We start from the raw sequence: 16,979 nt of genomic DNA on the forward strand, positions 1-16,979 counted from the left end.
ATTTTACGTATGGTAATGTATGTTTCCATGTTACTCTCCATTCAGTGTTGCTTCTTGACCTGCATATAGGTTTCTCAGGAGGCAGGTAAGGTGGTCTGGTATTCCCATCTCTTTAAAAATTTTCCACAGTTTGTTGTGATCCACACAGTAAAGCATCTACCTGCAGTGCGGGAGACCCGGGTTGATCCCTGGGTTGGGAAGATCCCCTGGAGAAGGAAATGGCACCGTACTCCAGTACTCTTGCCTGGAAAATTCCATGGACTGAGGAGCCTGGTGGGCTACAGTCCATGGGGTAGCAAAGAGTCGGACACGACTGAGGGACTTCACTTTTGCTTTCACTTACACAAAAGCTGTGACAGGCTTTAACATAGTCAGTGAAACAGAAGTAGATGTTTTTCTGGAATTCTTTTTTTCTATGATCCAATGGATGTTGGCAGTTTGATTTCTGGTTTCTTTGCCTTCCTAAATCCAGTTTGTACATCTGGAAGTTCTCGATTCATGTACTGTTGAAGCCTGACATGAAGGATTTTGAGCATTACCTTGCTAGAAGGTGAAATGAGTGCAGCTGTGTGGTAGTTTGAACATTCTTTGGCATTGCCCTTCTTTGGGATTGGAATGTAAACTGACCTTTTCCAGTCCTGTGGCCACTACTGAGTTTTCCAAATTTGCTGGCATATTGAGTGTGGCACTTTAACAGCTTCATCTTTTAGGATTTGAAATAGCTAAGCTACATCTTGAAGGCTGTCACCTGTATTTCTGTAGATCCACTTCTCTCCTTACCACCATACTGGTAAGGAGAGATGGGACATCTCTATGTGGTTATCAGTAAACAATTGAAATGTACTGTGTCTGAAGCAGAACTCTTGATATATCAGAACTTGTTGTCTGCCCACCTGAGTGTCCTTCAGTCTTTTCCCATTCTCCCTGTTGCTCTGGTCACAAACCTTAACATCATCCTGTATCTTTTCTTGTCCTTACTTCTTACATCCAATTTACCAGAATTTCTGCAGTGCATTTCTATATTAATTACAGTAGCACAAGATGGTATTAAAAAACCAACCCCTCAAATCTTAGGACTTACCCTAAAATAAATTAATTTTCATTCACGTGAAAGTCAAAAAACATGTTCCCACTTAATAGATGGCCTTGCATGTGGTTGTTTAGGGTCCAAGCTCCTTCCATAGTCAAGCTGCCCTCCTCTAGGGCTCAGTGTCCTCCCCATTGCCTGGTGGGGGCTTGGGGGACAGCTGATGGAAGTTCAAGCAGGGAGGCTTTCACAGATGTGGTGCATATTTCTTCCACTGCTGTTGTGCTGACCAGGACTTAATTGTCACATACTTAACTGGAAGACACCACTTGTTACCATGTGTTCAGAAAGAAGAAGTAATGTGCTTGGTGACCTGTTAGCTGGGCTTTGCCACATGTCTTCTTTCTAGTTTTCTGCTTTTGCCCTTCTGTTCCTGCTCCCACATAGCAGCCCCAGTGATTTTAAAATGGAATCCTGATTCTATCATTTTTGTGCTTAAAACTCTCTAGTGGCTGACTTCCTGTTACACTTAAGTAAAAACCATACTCGTTACTATGGCCTATTCCCCTTCTCCCCTCCAGCTCATTCACAAGACGTAGTTCACAAACCTTGACATCATCCTCAATCTTTTCTCATCCAATTTACCAGCAATCTCTGCAGTGCATTTCTGTGTTAATGTGCATAGCACAACCTCATGGTGTAAAAAAACAGTTGTTCTAGCCTTCTTACCCATTCTTTGAATACGTCAAACATAATCCCTACCTGGGCCTTTATGCTTGCTATCTTCTCTCTCTGAATTTTCTTTTCCTGAATCTTTCTACAGTTCGTTTATTATTTTTCTGCCTAATAATGTGGTTATGTACCACTGTGTAACAAACCACCCCAAAGTTTAGAGGCTTTAAACAACCATTTTCTCATCTCATAATTCTGTGGCTTATGGACTCTGTTGGACTCAGCTGGGTAGTCATTTTTTCCCACATGATGGTGGCAGATCACCAAGTCAGTTATCAAGGGATTGGACTGGATCCACCAAGAGGACTCACCTACATGACTGGTTGTTGATGTTGGCTGCCAACTGGGAGATCAGTGTGCCCTGACACGTGGGGTCTCCTGGTGACTTAACCTTTTCACAGCCTGGTGGCTGAGTTCCAAGGGAGAGTCCCCAAAAGCATGTCTTCCAAAGTAGTAAAGTAGAAGCAGCTGATCCTGGTATAGGGTAGGCCAGGCCATCTACACCTTTATCTTGTGTTATTTTCCTCATAGGACTTATCACTATCTGAAATTAATTTTTTGTCAATTTATTGTCATCCGCCACTAGAATGTAAGTTTCTTAAAGACGACCTGACTGGTCTAGCTTCCTGTTAGCCCCATCACGACAGTGCGTAGAATCCAGCAGCTATTTTGTAAATGTTGAACAAAGGAGTGCTGAACTCTTCCCCAGGCTGTATTCTCATTCTCAGTTTCTTGAAGTTAATGGTATCACCGTTTTTGTTGATGGTGGGCCTTGAAATCTTACAGCCCTGTCTGTCATTGTTCTCCTTTTTTCCTTCTACGTGCATCCAGCTGCCAAGGTCTCTAGAATTAATCTTTAAAATGTGTCTGGGGGGTTGTTTCTGGTCTCATTGCCACAACTCTTTCAGATCAACATCCTTTTCTACTTCAGCCTCCTTTTGAACTGAGTGTACATTTAATTCTGGTTTCATCTTCCCCAAATATAGTTCCCATCCCCCTTGAAAACTATTGTTAGCAGGTAAAGTTAGTTACAAGCTTTTTACTTTGGCAGAGTCATCACAGCCCACCTCTCCAACTCTGTGTTCCACCATGTGCGTCCTCGTGTTTGCGGTTTCTGAGACGAACATGTTGCTTTCTGCCTCCCATGTCTTGCACTCTTAGAATGCTGCCCATACTACAAAGTCTATTTGCCATGCCCATTCCATGAAATCTTCCCGGTTGTTCCCAGTCAGATGTGCTATTTCATCCTTTCAGCCCTTGAAGCTCTGCTCTGAATCCTTGCTGAGGCCTTGATTGTTTGCATTTGCTGCTTACATTACTGAGTGTCTTTCACTTGCTGGCCACTGGGCTGGTTGTTGGGTTTAGAGAGGGGTGAGGCAAGATGGAGGAGAGGGCATTAGGAAGGTGAATTCAGACTTAAGTAAGGAGTTAACCTTCCCTGAAAGAGTTCAGACTATAGTGCTGTGGTTTTCTACCTTCATTGTGTGATGGAACCAGCAGGGGAGCTTTGAAAATCCCTACACTTGGTTTTGACTAAAAAGATGCACAGCGTGAGAGTTGTGAGTTAAGTTTTATTTAGGACAAAATGAGAACTGCAGCCAAGAGACAGCACCTCAGGTAGCTCTGAGAGATTGCTCCAAAGAGGCCCTCCAGGCTCCTCTGTCCCTGGAATTCTCCAGGCAGGAATACTAGAGTGGATTGCCATTCCCTTCTCCAGGGGATCTTCCCAACCCAGGGATCGAACCTGGATCTCCTGCATTGCAGGCAGATTCTTTACCATCTGAGGCACCAGGGAAACCCCCAGGGGAAGGTAAATATATGATTTTGATGCAGGGGGAGTTCAGTGCAATCAGGTGCTTACTTTACAAAAGGTTTTCTGCTAGTCACAAGGAGCTGATGTCACCACGAAGGGATTTAGTGCTTTTCTAGATAACGAGGAGATGCAAGGATTGGGATCATGAACTCAGTTCCCGAAAATATCTGTCTGAAGACCTCTTCCACCATTTCCCTGGAGCTCAGAGCGCCTCATTCTCTGCCCTGAATTCCCCGCAGGGGCTGTTGAAGGTTTGCAGCTGCAGCAGCACAGGGTTTGGTCTTTGCAGAGGCAGATGGCGAACACCCCTGTTGTTTTTCAGTCACTGGCAAATGCTTTTGGCAAGTGCGTGTTTGTAGTTGACAGGCCAGTGCCGATTTGTAGACAGTGGTTCCTCACCTAGAGATTCTGATTTAATTGACTTGGGAGGTGGCCATAAGATTGGAAAATTTAGAAACTTCCCAGGTGATTCTAATGCAGGATTGAGAGCCTTTGTGGCAAGGGACGAGACTGACCAGTAAGTGGTTAATTTCAGTCTGTGTTATGCTAGAAGAAGAAACAGCACACCAGGAACACAAAGAAGTGTTTGGTTTAGCCTGAAGTTACTTTTATTCCTACAACTACACTGTAAGCCATTACTGGGCAGGGCCCAGGGCATTCCCATCTTGGAACTCCCTCACCTGATCCTTATTCACAGAGGCTGTTTGACAGAACATTCTGCAGTGATGGTAATGCTCTGTATCTGCACTGTCCAGTTTGGAAGCCACTCTGCCCAGTTTGGAAGCCACTAGCCATAGGTGGCAATTGAGCACTTGAAATGCAGCTAGTGAGAATAAGGAAATAATTTGCAGTGTAATTTTAATTTAAATAGCCACGTGTGGCTAATGGCTGCTGTATTGGACAACGTTGAATAGAGAAGATAGTGTGTTGAAACAATTTGACAGTGTTTATGCAGAGGCTTAGATGAAACAAGCTATTTTCTCTGAGAGTTTAGTCACCTCATTTGGATCTTAATTTTGCACCTTTTTAAGTTTCCCATTTCCCACAGCTTTACTGAGAAATTATTCATATACTGTACAATTCATCCATTTAAATTGTATAGTTCAGTTTTTTTGGTATATTCACAGATAATGCACAACCATTTCCACAGTTAATTTTAGATCACTTTTCATCACCTCAAATAGAAACCCTGTAAACAGCTCACAGATATAGAGGGAAGACTTGTGGTTGCCAGGGGGCAGGGAGTTGGGGGAGGGATGGATTGGGAGTTCGGGGTGAGCAAGACAGACTATTATATTAATACATAGAATGGATAAATAACAAGGTTCTACTGTTTAGCACAGGGAACTATATTCAATATCCTGTGGTAAACCATAATGGAAAAGAATACAAAATGGAATGTATGCATATATATACTGAATCACTTTGCTACACAGCAGAAGCTAACACAACATTGTAGATCAACTATACTTCAATCAGAACAAAAGCTCTGTACCACTTAACTACCACCCCTGTGTCTCTTATATCCTCAGTCTCTTATATCCACTTACCAGTCTCTGTAGACTTTCCTATTCTGGACAGTTCATGTCAGTGGAATCATAATATATGGTTTCTGGTGACTGGCTTTTTTCACATGGCATAATGGGGGCTCAGCAGTGAAGAACCCACCTGCTAATTCAGGAGATGCGGGGTTGGATCTCTGGGTGGGTACGATTCCTTGGAGAAGGAAATAGCAATCCAGTCCAGTATCCTCAGTGGAGCTTGGTGGGCTACAGTCCATAGGGTCACAAAGAGTTGGACATGACTTAGCGACTGAACAACAAGGTTTTCAAGACTCTCCCACGTTGTAGCATGGATCAATACTTCATTCCTTTTTATGGCCTAATAATAATCCACTGTGTGATAGTCATTAGCTTATAGACATTTGGGTTGTTTCTCCACTTTGGCTATTGTGAATAATGCAGCTGTAAATGTTTGTGTACAGGTTTTTGTGTTGACATATATTTTCACTTCTCTTGGGTATATACCTCAGAATGGAATTGCCAAATCATTTAGAAAAAAAAATATATACATGTATATAGTCTCAATGAGACTGTGTGCACATGTATGTATGTGTTTATATACAAACACCATTTTACTAAGTATTTTTATTTCAGTTATTACGACCCAGAGGGATGGTATGGGGAGGGAGGTGGGAGCGGGGGGTTCAGGATGGTGAACATGTGTATACCGGTGGTGGATTCATGTTGATGTATGGCAAAACCAATACAATATTGTAAAGTAATTAGCCTCCAATTAAATAAATTTATATTAAAAAAAGGAAGCATTATCTTAACACTAGAAGTAGGTTGTTTTTATTAAAAGTAATCATACTTCAATATATGTGCTAATTTTTGTAGCATTCACGCAGGATGCTGTATTCTCTGCTCCTCTGTGAATGTCTGTGGCTGATAACTGCTTATGCTCATGATGATGAATGGATTGATCCCACAGACATGCTTAACTATGATGCTGCTTCAGGAAGAATGAGAAAATCTCAGGTATTTACAAAAATCCATGTGTGTATAATACCCTACCAGTCCTGTGATGGAAATAGTCTACATTTGTTATTGTTTTTCACAGAGCTGTGAAAGAGTCCTATGTCAGTGATTAATGACCATGCAGAATATCTTCCTGTCTCTTAGCCTAAGATGATTTCAACCCCACCTGTTTAATTCTGTTTCAGATTAGAATGTAAAGCTGATCAAGAAGCAAACCCATTTGATTTTAGTTCTTAGCTAGTATATAAATTTGAGGCTGTTATTTTTTTGGTGGTTTAATACAGTTGAAGAATATAACAAGCAAAGCCATAAAATGATGGAGTCAAAATTGTAGTCTTCACTAACTGTAGATTATTTTTACAACTGAACTATAAAGAAATAAAACCTCTCTCTGCTTTGCTTTAGGTGAAATATGGTGTATCAGAGAAAGAAGAGGTCAATCCTGACTTGTCATGTGCTAATGAATTATCAGAATGTTACAACAGACTTGATTCTTTAACTTATAAGGTTAGGATTTTTTATTCATGATTTTTGTATTACTTATAGTATGTTAAATTGTTCTGTGTTTTCTGTCTTTGCTAACATTTCTTGTGTTTGTATGGATGTGAGAGTTGGACTGTGAAGAAAGCTGAGTGCTAAAGAATTAATGCTTTTGAACTGTGGTGTTGGAGAAGACTCTTGAGAGTCCCTGGGACTGCAAGGAGATCCAACCAGTCCATTCTGAAGAAGATCAGTCCTGGGTGTTCTTTGGAAGGAATGATGCTAAAGCTGAAACTCCAGTACTTTGGCCACCTCATGCGAAGAGTTGACTCATTGGAAAAGACTCTGATGCTGGGAGGGATTGGGGGCAGGAGGAGAAGGGGACGACAGAGGATGAGATGGCTGGATGGCATCACCAACTCGATGGACATGAGTGTGAGTGAACTCTGGGAGTTGGTGATGGACAGGGAGGCCTGGCGTGCTGCGATTCCTGGGGTTGCAAAGAGTCGGACACGACTGAGCGACTGAACTGAACTTGTGTTTCTATCTGAAGTACAATTTACAAATATATAAATAATTTTTTTTCTTTAATTACCCTAGCCTTGGTTTCTCTTTACTCTGGCCTTGAATTTTTAAAAATTGTACTTTTATTTTCCTGTAATAACATTTATCTCACTATGTTGTAATTATTTCTTTACCAGGCTGAACGTTTCTTGGAACAAAGAATAATTTACTCATTCTTGATGCTCTATCACCTGTCACAATGCTGGACTGTAGTAACTCATGACAAGTATAGCAAATGAAGAAATGTCTCTGCTGCTAGCTTATAAGCGTAACAGTTGCTCCTACAAATATAAGGGATTATTATAATCTGGTGTGTGGTAACTCTTATTTCATTTATTCAGTCCTTTTATTTCTGTGGCTGCAGTAGAGTTTGAGAAAGGAAGTAAGTCAAGATTGTTGGTTGGTTGAGTTGTTTGGGTTATGCTGCAAGAACCCACCTCTGTTGGTTTTGAAGCAGGGTGCTGGCGGCAGCGTGGAGGAGGCTGGGATGGGGGATGGCAGAGGTGCAGCAGCGCTGAAGGCTCACCCTGAGGCTGTGACGGGGTGAAGAGAAAACTTTTCTGTGGTAGAATAGGCAAGTTGTGGTGGTTGAGGAATAGGGAAGAGCGAGAGTGAATGGGGGAGGGTTCCAGCTTGAGAGGCTGGGAGAGCTTGCTAATTGAGATCCAGATGTATCCCAGTGAGGTCTATAAGCAGCTGCTTGTGGTTCTTACCAAATGTGAATGTTGTCTCATCTGAGTGCTAGCAAAGAAAGGCTTGGATAAAATTTGCTTCAGTCTTAACTGCATTTTGTAGTGTAGTGAGCTAATTTGGCTGCCTGGTAGGAAATGGAGAAATGCCCTTTTACTGAAATTTTTCATTCCATTGTTTGTGACTTTGGGTCTGACATTGTAAAAACATGATTAGTAAAATGAAGTCTTTAGTCTTTGTTTAAAAAATTTTTTTTTACTCTTAAAAAGAAATTTAAAAATGTTAAGGTTTGTAAACCTTGCCTAAAAGCTGAGGAGTGCCCTGTGACTTCTTGAGTGTCATTCTGTCCTGGGTCTGTGTGTGCTGCTCAGTTCTTACGTGTTTATCATCTGAAGCCCATTCCAGTGCTCCACTCAGCTTGTGGTCCACACTCAAGTAATAAGTGGAAGTTGCTTATCGCAGGTTCTAAATGTCTTACGACGTGCACTACCCTCACTCAGAAACTTAGCCGCTCTGGTGATTATAGACCTGAGTTCAGAGGAAGTCTGTCCTCATGAGGGATTCTGTGCAGACGGGCTGCCGTGTGTGGACGTCTGGAGAGGCCTTAGTTCAGTTGCTCAGTCGTGTCCAACTCTTTGCGACCCCATAGACTGCAGCACGCCAGGCTTCCCTGTCCATCACCAACTAATTGTTCAAACTCATGTCCTTTGAGTCGATGGTGCCATCCAACCATCTCATCCTCTGTTGTCCACTTCTTCTCCTGCCTTCAATCTTTCCCAGCATCAGGGTCTTTTCCAAGGAGTCAGTTCTTCGCCTCAGGTGGCCAAAGTATTCCTGCCATTTGGTAGGGCATGATTGATAGTTGGCAGGAAAAATCAGTAAAAGGCCAAAAAGTAATACACACATTCAAGAAAATCTTTGCTGTGTCCTTCATCTTCTAGCTGCATGTTGCCTCTGTTTTTGTTTGGCTGTGCTCTCTTTCTGTTTTTTTTCTCCCCTTTTCCTTTTTTCTTTAAATCATTACTTTGGAATTAGGAAGGGGCAGATTGGTCCAAATGTTCTGCTTATCCACATCTCTGCTTCCTTGTTTCATGATATTCAGCTTTACTGCTGAAAGTCAGCAAGAAAACTGCCGGTTGGTGCAGTATGGGACTCCTGGTGCTCTTTTGTTGCCTACTCTTTGCAAAGAGAACCCACAGAAAGCAGGCCAGCTCTACATTTTAATCAAGCTTGATGAACATAACCAGCTCCTTACTTTGACCTTGATGGGGCCACTAGTCTAGAAACTTGACCCTTACATTAAACTCTGACACTAACTAATGTATTTGTTTTGTGGTGCAGATCGATGAATGTGAAAAGCAAAAGAGAAAAGACTATGAAAGTCAAAGCAATCCGGTTTTTAGGAGATACTTAAATAAGATTTTGATTGAAACCAAAAAGCTTGGACTTGTGAGTATTTGATGTGATACTAATCAGTGTAGTGGATATTTTTGTTGTGTGTTAATCTCACATTATGTCAGCAGTGATAAAGCATCATTATGCTTCAACAGAGAATACCTGACTCGCCCTTTTACCAAAACCTTAATCATGCAGGATTGAAGGTAGCGGCCTGCTGGTTTGGTGGAAGGCAAGTGAGCAGTGCTGACCCTTCTGCTCTTTCTTATAGTTCATGGGGATTTACTTACTCTGTGCACTGCTGTACCACCTAATTGAGTTGCGGGGAGAGGGAGATTGTTTTAAATTTGCTATTTGAACTTTGCTGATCAGTTGCAAACTTAAACTCATGACTTGGTAAGGAAATTCTATTCCAGTCCTTAGTTCTTTTCTATCATTTCCACACTTTCTTGTTCAAATGATGTAATATCATTACATATTGAGAAAAAGAAAAGTGGGTTTTAAGATTTTTCCCCTAGCTGTTTATTGTGGCAAGGGCTGCTTTATAGAATTACATGTCATGGACATATTGTTCATGATTAATATTAAGATTCCATTTTTTCGAGTCATTGTTTTCCCTTCAGGGAGTTGAAACATCTAGAAAACTTTAAAAAAGGGAAGGTTAAAATGAGCAATGATCCCACATTATTTTGGAGATGTAAAAGCAGATGTAATCATATGTATAACCTTCAGTTAGAGTCTTACAACAAGTGCAAGGTGGAAAAGAGTCTGTTTGATAGACGAGGAAACAAATGGAGCTAGAAAATACTCAAGATGGAGAAGCTTGGAATAGTTTTGGTTTTTTAGAAATATTTAATCAGTGACTATTTTTTTATACTTACTGATGATTTGTGATATTACATGACACTTGGGTTTTTCTCATTTTATACCTACTTTGTAATATAAAAATCAGTATTTACTGTTAGAAAAGATAATTTTCTCTTATGTGAACTGTTTAATGTTTATAGAGATTTTGCTAACCTGTACTCGCACTAATAAAGATAGTTGTGCCTGTCATGTATGTTCGTGGAAGCCCAGATTTTGCTGCTTTTTGAGATCCTTTTTGTTTTTCTTATTTTTACACTCTAAATTTTAGGCTGTTTGAAAGCTGTGTCAGCAAATGGAAAGTCATAAACTGAATCATAAAATAATGATAGTTTATCCTCACTATTTGTGGATTCAAATTGTGTAATATTTTGAATACTAAACTTTATTTGTAACCTCAGAATCAGTACTCCTGCTTTTGTGTCACCCTCAGACATGCTCAGAGTGGCAAAACATTTGCGTTGCCTGATGAGCCCACTTTCAGTTGAGGTGAAACAAGGCCATTTTCAGCTCTCGTGTTATCTTTTCAGGCTATTTTCTAATTTTTAAACTTTTGCTGTTTAAAAATCTCCCAAGTGTTTTGCTGTCTAGTGATCCTAAGCACAGGGAGGCTGAGCTGTGCCTTAGAGAGAAATACCCTTGTTAGATAAGTTCAGTTCAGTCGCGAGTCACAGTGCTGTTGGCTATGAGCTTGGTGTTAATGGATCCACAGTGTGTATTAGGTGTCTTTAAACAGTAACATAAAAAGGTTATGAATTGATTGGTTGATGAAAATATGGGTGCAGGAAACTAAGCCCATATTTCCTTTAGGAACCATGGTTCAGTATTTGCTAACTGGTTCAAGGTGACTTTATAGAATGTAAGTACTACAGATAGCAGGAATCAACTATAATTTAGTAAAATGTACTGTATGTTACTTGCATAGAGTTTTATAATTTTGAAATGTTTTATAATTTTAAAAACATGTTTTAAATTTGAAAATTTTGTACTTTTGAAATGTTTTTCATGTTTATTATCTTTGGTTTTCATGTTGGCCTGTGAGACAGACAGGTAGATGTTATTATTCTTATTTTATACCTGGGAAATATCATGAACTAGTTATATATTTAGTTCCAAGTCGGTTTTATCTTAATGTTTCATTGAGTAATGATAAAATTCTCCTTTTCTGTTTTTTTTTTTTTTTTTGGCAAATTTAATTCAGCCTGATGAAAACAAAGATGACATGCATTATGATGCCGAGATTATCCTTAAAAGACAAACCTTGTTAGAAATACAAAAGTTTCTCAGTGGAGAGGATTGGAAGCCAGGTGCCTTGGATGATGCACTAAGTGATATTTTAATTAATTTTAAGTTTCATGATTTTGAAACATGGAAGTGGCGATTTGAAGAATTTTTTGGAGTGGATCCGTATAATGTGTTCATGGTAAGATGGGATGAGGGGCACCTGATTAACAGTTTACTTTTTAAAATACTTTAAAAACTTCACCGTAATTATATTGAGAACTCACGCTAAGTCACTGATACTGGCTTGATGAACATGCAGCACAGTGGTACAAATGATTTTGTGTATTCAAGTCCAGTTCTTTTTCTTTGCTCTCAGTCAGCTCTTTTCAATGGGAAGGATGGCTTGGCAGTGACTCTGTGTTTCTGTTTCCAGGTGCTTCTGTGTCTGCTCTGCATCGTGGCGTTAGTAGCTACTGAGCTCTGGACCTATGTTCGTTGGTACACCCAGTTGAAACGTGTTTTTTTCATTAGTTTTCTCATCAGTTTGGGATGGAATTGGATGTATTTATATAAGGTAATATATAAGTAGAAGTTTCTAAAACTCTAAAGTGTTATTTCATAATAGGAGACTAAGCTATTTAGAGCTAGTGTAACCTCGGGTGAGGGTGTGAGGCAGTGATTGGAGTGTTGGTGAGGAAATTGGCAGCTGCTCAGATGTCCCTGGTTTTTTGGGTCCTTGACCAAGTTAGTGGAGGGAAATGTGCAGTCCTGATTTTCATCCTGCTTATGTGTGGCATCTGGACAGCTAAATTAGAATAGAGTTATGTAGAGAAGTAAAAAATTCTCATGTTGGTAACTTGGGGTATGTCTTTTTTATTCTTTGCTAGAAATGATGCCAAAATACTATTTTCTAAAGTTAGATTATTTTATGACTATAAGAATGGTGTATTTATAGCAGAGAATATAGAAAGGATAGAAAAATACAGAGAAATTTAATTTTTTAAAAATTGTCTAGGGAATTTCCTGGTGGTCCAATGATTAGGAGTCGGTGTTCTCACTGCCAGGTATCCAGTTTGGGGAACTAAGAATCCTGCAAGTTGTATAGAGTGGCCCCCCAAAAAAAGTCTATAATTTTACCACCTAAAGATAACCACTGTTGATGTTGTGAGGTATTTATAAACTTTCCCAAATTTTTATTCTTTAAAAATCAGGACCACATTATATATTAACATTTGAACGAAGCATTATTTTTCGTGACAAATTGACATATTGTTCCTGTCAAACTAGCATAATCATTGAAGAAAAATTTTAGACCTTTTAATGAGTCAAGTGGCCAGCTATTTTCAGTGAATTCATCTGATTAAATCTTTGTGATATTTCTTTAACCTTTCTCTCTAAGTTCTGTAGCTTCTAGAACCAATTATTTACAAATTAGAGGAAGGAAGAAAGTTTGGTTGAAAATTATCTGTGATTTCCCCCAAGGCTTTGATTTATAAAAGACATTTTGGCCATTTGTGCTGAAAATCATTCAAAGCAAAACACCATTTTGTCATGAATTGTTTGGGAGAGTGAGTAGGCACTTAATATGTATAGTTATGTTTTGGCGCATGACGTGAGCTATATTTGAACTAATTTTTAAAACAATCTTCTCAGTAAAAAGGTTTTCTAGAATTCCTCCTCATAATTATTTTAAAAGAAGGCAATTGTAGTTAGTTCTTTACCAATTGAATGTGTTTTGCCGTGAGTTGAAAAGAGCCACTCTTTTAAAATAATATGTATTTTTTTCTGTGAAAAATTTTTAAATAATCTGGTTTGGATGAATGGTGAAGACACGCTTTGAAGTGTGGTTTTTAGGGTGAGTAGGCATAATCTTTATTGTTAGTAGCCTCTCATGGTTCCCTTTGGTGTTGGTCAGCTCGCTTTTGCCCAGCATCAGGCTGAAGTTGCCAAGATGGAGCCACTTAACAATGTATGTGCTGAGAAGATGAACTGGAGTGGAAGTCTCTGGGGTAAGATATTGGTTCTCTTGGCTTTATTTTGAGTAGAGTTTCTGAGAATGAGGAAACATTTTAATAATTACACACAAATGATAAAATGCCAGAAGGAGGCTTTCCATGACTGAATCGTTAGTATCAGAACCGGCAGGAAGAGTTGTAGGCTTCAGTGACTTCTATGTTTATATGTCACAGGAAAGGGATAGAAAGTATGTATGTGTCAGCTCTGATATTATCTGTCTGCCTGAATTGGACTCACTTGTGTTTGTCTAGTTCTTAGCACAGTGTCTAGCACGTCCTGGGTCCTCAGCAGAAGTTTATTAGAGTATTTTCCATCTTTGATTTCATCTCTGTATTGACTTGTGAAATCTTACGTTGTAGCTTCGCTGTATGTTTTTTTTTCATTAAAGGGGAAATTATTTTACTTTTCTTTTCCTTCAGATTTTATAAACATTCTCACTAATGTTGACTGCCTTTAGTTATATGTACCTAACAATGGGAGTGGTTTAATGATCAAATACTGTTTGTAAATAAAAGTCCAAACAATGACTGACTCAGAATAGATTTTCGGCAGCAAATCAAGGTGTCCAAAAAATTAATTTTCTTAAAAAGATATGGGAGCTAAACCAGCCCAGCCTTACTTCCCAGCCTCAGGGAATAACTGAATGCCTCCTGTAGCTCATACTAGTACATAAAATATTATTCAGTTCAGTTCAGTCACTCAGTCATGTCCGACTCTTTGCGACCCTATGGACTGCAGCATGCCAGACTTCTCTATCACCAGCTCCCAGAGTTTCCCCAAACTCATGTCCATCAACTCGGTGATGCCATCCAACCATCTCATCCTCTGTCGTCCCCTTCTCCTCCTGCCCTCAATCTTTCCCACCATCAGGGTCTTTTCAAAAGAGTCAGCTCTTCGCATGAGGTGGCCAAAGTATTGGGAGTTTCAGCTTCAACATAGTCCTTCCAATGAACACCCAGGACCGATCTCCTTTAGGATGGACTGGTTGGATCTCCTTGCAGTCCAAGGGACTCTCAAGAGTCTTCTCCAACACCACAGTTCAAAAGCATCAGTTCTTCAGCGCTCAGCTTTCTTTATAGTCCGACTCTTACATCCATACACGACCACTGGAAAAACCATAGCCTTGACTAGACGGACCTTTGTTGGCAAAGTAATGTCTCTGCTTTTTAATATGCTGTCTAGATTGGTCGTAACTTTTCTTCCAAGGAGCAAGTGTCTTTCAATTTTATGGCTGCAGTCACCATCTGCAGTGATTTTGGAGCCCAGAAAAATAAAGTCAGCCAATGTTTCCACTGTTTCCCCATCTATTTCCCATGAAGTGATGGGACCGGATGCCATGATCTTAGTTTTCTGAATGTTGAGCTTTAAGCCAACTTTGTCACTCTCCTCTTTCACTTTCATCAAGAGGCTTTTTAGTTCCTCTTCACTTTCTGCCATAAGGGTGGTGTCATCTGCATATCTGAGGTTATTGATATTTCTCCCAGCAATCTCTTTCATAATTTTCCACAGTTAAAGTATTATACATGAGTCTGATTTAGAAGAAGAGAACTAATGTTCTACTTTGTTTTATAAGTAAAGAATTGACTTTTTAAATTTAATTTTATTGAGATAGTTGTAGATTCACAGGCAGTTGTAAGAATACAGAGAGATCCTACAGACTCTTTACCCATTTCCCCCACTGGTAACATCTTGCATGATTACACTAGTGCAGTATCACAGCCAGGATATCGACTTTGATACAAGCCACCTATCCTACTCAGATTTTTCCAGTTTTTTCTTGGATTCTTTGGTGTGTGTAAAGGACTGTTTTTAATTATTTACCATTTAGAAATCTTCATAAAATATTTTCTCTGTATAAGACTTGTATAATTTGAATGGATTTTTAAAATAAACATTTTGGACATGAGATGACATTTTAGAAAATCACTATTAGTAGGAGTCTATTTGTAAACATAGTTTAAAATTAATTGGGGGTTGTGGGGGGAAGGAGAGTTAAAACTAAAATATTATTTGGGAATGAAATGCAACTTAAAAAAAAAGACTGTTTTTTGTCTTCTAACAGAATGGCTTAGAAGTTCATGGACCTATAAGGATGACCCATGCCAGAAATACTACGAGCTCTTACTAGTCAACCCTATTTGGCTGGTCCCCCCAACAAAGGTTAGAATATATTTTGTGAAAATTACTTACACAAAGTGAGTAAAAAGTCTCTGTGTTTATTAAAAATTGTTTTTTTTAACTGTCACTTTGCTAATAATAAACCTTTGTTCTAGGAAAAATACTTCCATTACTGTCGTTTCCACATTAAAAGTATATGATAACATTTGTGGAATTTCGTAATTTCAGCCTCAGCACAGTTGATTTTGACTTACTTTATGCACCTCGATCCTTTGAGGGAAAAAATTAAGTTGCTTTTACCTTTCATTGTAGGCACTGGCAGTTACATTCACCAACTTTGTCACGGAGCCATTGAAGCATGTTGGGAAAGGAGCTGGTGAATTTATTAAAGCACTCATGAAGGAGATCCCAGTGTTACTGCACATTCCAGTGCTGATAATTATGGCATTAGCTGTCCTGGTTAGTACATAGCACTGTTAACAATTAATAGGATTTATAGAAAAAGGCAATTCTAGGATTATTAGTGTTTTTTTTAGTGTTGTAAATTGGGCTAAATCATGCTTAATGGCAGGGAAAGATGATTTTTAAGTGATAAACGTTTGTTTATATTTGTCCATTCCTCTTAGTAAGAAAATGGTTCTCAAGTTTAATTGTAGATGTCAAAGTGGTGATTTAGAATAATACCCTCTTTTAACATTTGTTTTTTAAACTTTGTGAATCAATACGCGTGGTATCAGTTGCTTATGTCCTCGTTGAGAAAAGGGGCATTATTTCAGTGTGAGCTTTTTTGCCACACTGAGAACTGGAGAACATTGGTTTTAGCGTAGAATCAGAGAGGGATGTAGAAAGAGGTGCATGTACTGAGAAATAATTTAGGGGATCCGGGAACAGAGATTTATTAAGGAATCTTACAGTGTTACTTGTCATTCATCCATGGTCTCTTCAGCTGTTTTTTGGGTTGATTTTCAGCCCTTACCCTAATAAAGTAGTTGTCCCATAAAACAAAATGTAAAGAACTCAGATGTGCCATGGGAAATTATTAAAGAGTTCTCTTCCCTTAAGGATGTAAAATTTACTATGTTCTGTTTACTTAAAATTGATACTCTTTTGGTATTGCTGTTTGGCTTGTGACTAGGATTCATTGGTTCAGGGATCTGTTTTTGTTAGGTGACATTCGTGCAGTAGTAATTTAGTCTCTGAGACTGAAGTTAATAGCAAAACCCTATTATTGCTTATTGCTTCATCTGCTGCCTTTTGCTGCTCCATCTTTAAAGAGTCATGTCTCTACTACAGTGGTTTTCAAATTTTTCTTCTCAGGACCCTTCTGTAGTCTTAAAAACTGAACACCACAAAAGCACTTGTTTGTGGGAGGTTTATTTATTGATATTTATCAGAAATTTAAAAAATACAGGTATCCACAAGCCCACAGTGCATGGGCCATCAGAGTGAGGGGGTCATTCTAGCCCCGCAAGACTCCACTGTACGTTTCACAAGGGCAGAGTGAAGAAGACTTACG

At 39.2% G+C, this 16,979-nt stretch overlaps 1 protein-coding gene across 4 annotated transcripts in view; it reads left to right on the forward strand.

The window, feature by feature from the left end:
- Positions 1–16,979, forward strand: part of CLCC1 (chloride channel CLIC like 1) — a 33,155-nt gene that overhangs the window by 10,111 nt on the left and 6,065 nt on the right. For 3 of the 4 annotated variants that reach the window (XM_061410990.1, XM_061410993.1, XM_061410992.1), the window contains exons 2-9: positions 5,972–6,112; positions 6,518–6,619; positions 9,188–9,295; positions 11,307–11,528; positions 11,763–11,903; positions 13,245–13,338; positions 15,408–15,505; positions 15,776–15,922. In XM_061410990.1, the coding sequence (XP_061266974.1) occupies positions 5,984–6,112; positions 6,518–6,619; positions 9,188–9,295; positions 11,307–11,528; positions 11,763–11,903; positions 13,245–13,338; positions 15,408–15,505; positions 15,776–15,922 (1,041 nt within the window). In that variant the 5' untranslated portion in view covers positions 5,972–5,983. The remainder of the gene's footprint in view (positions 1–5,971; positions 6,113–6,517; positions 6,620–9,187; positions 9,296–11,306; positions 11,529–11,762; positions 11,904–13,244; positions 13,339–15,407; positions 15,506–15,775; positions 15,923–16,979) is intronic. The other variant, XM_061410991.1, reaches the window with a different exon arrangement.

The sequence above is a fragment of the Bos javanicus genome, chromosome 3 (genome assembly GCF_032452875.1).
Source record: "Bos javanicus breed banteng chromosome 3, ARS-OSU_banteng_1.0, whole genome shotgun sequence".
NCBI lineage: Eukaryota > Metazoa > Chordata > Mammalia > Artiodactyla > Bovidae > Bos > Bos javanicus.